Source organism: Anarrhichthys ocellatus, unplaced genomic scaffold (assembly GCF_004355925.1).
Source record: "Anarrhichthys ocellatus isolate YVR2014 unplaced genomic scaffold, GSC_Weel_1.0 scaffold3782, whole genome shotgun sequence".
In the NCBI taxonomy this organism is placed as follows: Eukaryota; Metazoa; Chordata; class Actinopteri; order Perciformes; family Anarhichadidae; genus Anarrhichthys; species Anarrhichthys ocellatus.
In genome coordinates, this window is record NW_022283756.1 from 1 (window position 1) to 5,305 (window position 5,305).

The 5,305-nt window shown below is 44.8% G+C and overlaps 1 protein-coding gene across 1 annotated transcript; it reads right to left on the minus strand.

The window, feature by feature from the left end:
• Positions 1-201: 201 nt before the first annotated feature.
• LOC116379140 (piggyBac transposable element-derived protein 4-like) lies at positions 202-2,889 on the minus strand. The gene is made up of 2 exons (XM_031841069.1): positions 2,476-2,889; positions 202-2,188 (listed from the first exon to the last, which is right to left on the minus strand). The coding sequence occupies exons 1-2, from the start codon at positions 2,649-2,651 to the stop codon at positions 379-381; spliced, it is 1,986 nt and encodes a 661-aa protein (XP_031696929.1). The 5' UTR covers positions 2,652-2,889; the 3' UTR covers positions 202-378.
• Positions 2,890-5,305: the final 2,416 nt, after the last annotated feature.

Consider the following 5,305-nt stretch of genomic DNA (forward strand, 5'->3'; position numbering starts at 1 on the left):
TTGAGCAAACTGAAAACATTTGTAACAATACAAACTGTAGAAACACAGGTAAACTATTTACATTATTTACACAATTCTCCATTATGCCTTTACAATCTGTACACATACGACATCCTCTGTCCCGGGACCTCACATCGGTTCAGGGAAAACTCCCCAAAAACCCTTTAACGGGAGAAAAAGGGAAGAAACCTTCAGGAGAGCAACAGAGGAGGATCCTCTCCCCGGAAGGAACATAACAGTTACAACACATTCAATGTCCCACTGCTGCCTGAAGAGGGGGGTGGATGGGGTAGATCCTGAGCCGTCAATGCACTCTAGTATCCCTGGAGGTCTTGTGGGTGAAGGGGTTTGTCTGGGTGGGGTCCATCCATCAGGAAGTTATTGTCCATCGTGCCACAGCTGGAAGCAGTTCTTTTTGGAGTTGAAGCAGAGAGGAACATCACACCTCCTGCAATAAATGGATGTCTTCACTTTCGTCATTCCAGCTTCGTGGCACCTCTTGCAAAGCCTCCTGACCCTTGTTTCCTCACTGTCGTACATCATGGGCATGCAGGTGGTGGAGGGCGAGGGTGGGGGTGTGGTGACTGCTGAGCCTTGAGCAAACTCCAGCATCTCCTTGGCCAACTGCTCCCTGAAGGTCTTGTGGGTGAAGGGCTTTCTCTGGGTGGAGTCCTGCCTCAACTTGAACAGCTCCTTGTGCAAGAGGTAACTGTTCACAACAGCGATGTCCACAAAGTGGTAAAAAAACGTCTTGTACCACTTCATCGTCTTGTGGCGGACGCTGTAAAATCCGATCAGTGCATCGGACAAATCCACCCCCCCCATGCTACGATTGTAGTCCACGATGCTGTCCGGAACTGGTATGGACTTCTTCTGCCACTCCCCAGCCTCCTTCAGCTTCCTCCCCACCGTCTGTCCACTGTAGGCCTGATGCATTGTGGAGCACATCGCTACCTCTCTCGAGTCCATCCACTTGACGAAGAGGAGTTTGCCACTCCGGATCCAACGCATGTCCCCCCTCTCAGCCTTTTTGGGCAGGTCGTTGGTCTGGGTCTGAGGGAAGCCAGTTACATGTCTCCTGATGGTCCCACAACAGCCCATGTACTTTTTGGACAGATCGATAAAGAGAGCAGGGCTCGTGTAGAAATTGTCCGTGTACAACGAGTAGCCCCTACCGAGGAGAGGGAAAGGCAAAAGGTCCATCACTGCTGAGTAACTCAGCCCGTGGCCTGTGTTGGACTCACTTTTACCTGCGTAGACAAAGAAATTCCAGGTATAGCCTATCGATGAATCAGCCAGCACAAACAGTTTGTAACCCCACTTCGTGGGCTTGTCCTTCATGTACTGCTTCATGCTGATACGGGCTTTGCTTTTGACCATCCGCTCATCAATGGACACATTCTGGTGCGGCTGGAAATGGGCTTTGCAGGCGGTCACCATGTCCGTGTAGAGCGGCTTGATCTTGAACAGCCGGTCATACTCGGTAGTGTTCCTTTTTTTGTCGTTCTCCTCGTCCTCTTTTGGGTCGCTGAGGTGAAGGGACCACATAATGGCCTCAAAGCGGTCCCGTGTCATGCTGTCACCGGGGAACTGGAAGCTGTACGGCCATTTCTTCCTCCAGTAGTCAGACCATTGGTGGACCGTCACAAGGCCAGTGTAGACGATGATGGAGAGGAATACGTAAAAGTCCTTCACCGTGAGCACGTCCCAGCTGAACTTCAGCCCAGCTTTCTTTCTTTTGGCAGCGTTGGCATTTGTGTTCGCAATGATATTTCGGACAACAGATGGTGAAAAGAAAAGCTGGAAGAGGCTGATGGGAGACCATGCTCTGCTGGTGTCGAATGTGGGGCCTGGGGTCCTGGCCGGCGTGAACCTGAGAGGGGCAGGTTTGATGCACTCCTCCTCTTTGTCATGCCACCTGTCCTCCTCCTCGCTCTCTGTAGATGCCAACCTACTCTTTCCACGCCTGGTAGCTGGAGCAGAAGCTCCCCGAGAGGAGCGTCCTCTCTTCCGCTGAGTGGTCGGGGGAGGTGTTAACGACTGGGTGTGTCGAGTCGTGGGGGGAGGAGGTGCTGCTGGGCACGGCTGGGGGTGTGAAGGTCCTGGAGCAGATTGTCGAGCTGCTTTTCGACGCGTTGGCTGTGGGGTACTTGAGACACTGGCACGGGGGGGCTCGTAATCCTCATCACTGTAGACCAGAATGTGGAAGAAAAATAAAGATATGAAAATTGTAATTCATGTAAACATAAAAGCAATAAACTTGGTAAAAATAAACACACACTGTGCTGGGGAACACACACACACACACACACACACACACACACGCACACACACGCACACACGCACACACGCACACACACGCACACACAATATAACTAAGCCAGAGTGTTGCCCTGAGAAAGCTGCTATCTCTAGATAGATAGAGAATTCGACACCAATAAATCAATAAATATAACATGTATAAGTCGATCATACCTTTGCGATGATGGGAGACAGTAATCGGAGTCACTGGTGTCCTGCGTGTTCTCGTGATGCACCAGGTCCTCTTCATCTGACGATGAATCAGGAGGACACACGCGGCTCCCTGCGTCCTCCAGCGTGTTCAGGACTTCCTCCGGAGTGACATGTTTCTTTGGTCCTTGTTTCAACATCTTTCTCAAAACAAATTCCAACAAAGTAGTGAAAAAATCAACCGTGAAAGTTACTCACGCGACGCTAAAACAAGCTGATGCTGTGCGTAATGCCAATTTTCTTCTTCTGTGGTGTTTAACGGCAGCTTGCATCCCTTTTGTTGCATTACTGCCATTTTCCGGTTTCGCGGCCCAGCATATCCCAAGATGCATTGCGTGCCGGTGAAGATTTTATTTGATCCAACATGGCGGCGAGTGATGCGGGAACCGGAGAAGTGGCAGGATTCACTTTTAAATGTAAGTATTGGGTTTCAACTCACTCGAATGTCACCGATACTAATGTGAAAGCAAAATAAGAGATATCATAACATCACATGTGTGTTAAAGTGATCCGTTAAGTTACGTTCGTAGTTTACAAGCTAACTGACGTTAGCCGCTGCGCTATTAGCTGCTGCTCGGCTGCCTGCATCCGACCGTAGTTAAGCCTTAAAGTAACTTTTAATAACTTCACTTTCAAACTTCAGAGGTTGAATAATATCTCACTGAGATTGTGATGATTTTACAGATGATTTCTATTTCATACAATGTACATAAACGGACCAACGTGAGCTCAGGTAGACAGGTTGTGAACCTAAAATATTACTTTAAGTCCGGTTACGTTACAAACGTTGAGATGAACTACACGAATACACTGAATTTGAGTATTTTGCTGATTGTGTTCTTGTTTTGTTACAGAGAGCAGGAGCTGAGGGGAGAGCGATGGACAAACATTCAGTAACCACAGCTTTGAATTAAGACATTAGTCCATTTGTAATATCTCCATGTGACCATCCTGTACTGAAGGTTACAGTTACATTAGCTCTCATCCATTATAAAGCCTTTAGTAATAAGACAACCAGTAGTTTTATATACAAATATAAAGTATGTGCATATGTGTTACTGTAAGATAATAAACACGTTTGCTGACATTTGTTTTGCTGCTGTTAATGTTAACTGTCTTAATTAATTTCCTCTGCCTGATATGCAATATATATATGCATATGTAAATATATATACTGCGGTCAAGCCAGCCTCCACTTCGAAACAGTTAAGCCAGCCCGCGCGTTGTTTTGCGGCACGCGTATATGCTAGGCATTACGGTAGTAGCGTGTAAGATCTGACTTCAAAATAAGAGCAAAGTTCCGGTGAACGTGAGAGAACAAGTCACATTAATTCAATACGTCTGTAAATCATAGATAAATGTATTAATACATTGAAAACAATCAAATAGATACATCAATGAAACTAAATTAATGAATAAGTATACATTTTATAAATAACTTCAAACACTAATTACTGCATGCAAACTGTATTTCAGGGAAAAATCTTAATTAAAATTGTAAGTACTTATTCAAATATATTAAAGAATACATTTACACAGAGCAGTATGACTTAAAAATGAGAGTACACTGCATCAAATTCAGAAACTTCAAGGTTACACAAAGTGACTCACTTCACTTGGGATTGATAGAGAACATCAGGACGTTCTTATGTAGAATTTCAGAATAAAAGCCCTTTCAAATCTCATTCATGAGCCAATTTACCTCAAATTTCAGACATTTTAAAAGAAATGGTGCATAGTTACATCATTTCACTCCAGGTTAACAGCAGACCACCTCAAGGTGTCACTCAGAAGCAGAACGTTCTGATGTAGCATTTCAAAGTTAAAGCCCTTCAAAATCTCATTAACAAGCTAACTTCAAATCACATTCATGAGACAATTTATCTCAAAATTCACACCAGTTTATAGTTAAACTGATTTCACTTCAGAGTACTAGCAGACAACACCAGCGTGTCCCTCAGAGAATCTTGACGTTCTAATGTTGAATGTAGAAATGAAAGCCGTCCATCGTGTCATGTTCCATCTAAAGTCTAATATGCACTGGCAGACGGTCTTTTTCCCCACAGACCTTTTGACTTCAGAATGAGATGCAGAGGAGCTGTTAGACTTGTGCTGTCTTAAAGAAAGCAACAGATTTTTCAGTTATTGCCCGATCAGAAACATGGCGTACTGAGGACTAGAGACGTCTTTAAAATACAGTTGAGTTCACCATGTAGGAGAGAACAGATGTGGAGTATCTCTGTTTATTCACGGTGACTATGAAGTCAACATCAGGGACGATCTCTCTCTGAAGTCAGAGGGAGGAGGTGGAATCTGTCTTTAGACTCTCTGGTGGAAAGAATGTTCTGGTTGGTTATTTATCGCCCACCTGACTCTGTCATCAACGTGTTCAATGGAAGTCTGTTCAGTTCTCTTCACCTGATAAACAACGAGGACAAACTTTGTTACATTTTAGGAGATTTCAACACAAACCTTTTAAAAACAATAGACTACATTCTCCTACTGGGGATTCTCTCAATGTTCAGGTTCGCCTAAAAGAAAGAGCACTTTCAGGATGATCATCTCTTTGGATGATGCAGCTGCAGGTCTAAACTTCTCCCAAATCAGAGCACAACATGTGAACAGTCTCTCTGCAGAGTTTGAGGTTTTAGTACAGAGAGGTCAGCCGAGGTCACCAAAATGGGCATTTGGGAACCATCTGTGCCATTTGAGTTTTCTCACGTACCAAACTATACATTTCACTTGTTTATCACTGATGGTGTTCAATACATCCAAATACAGCAGTTTGGCTTTT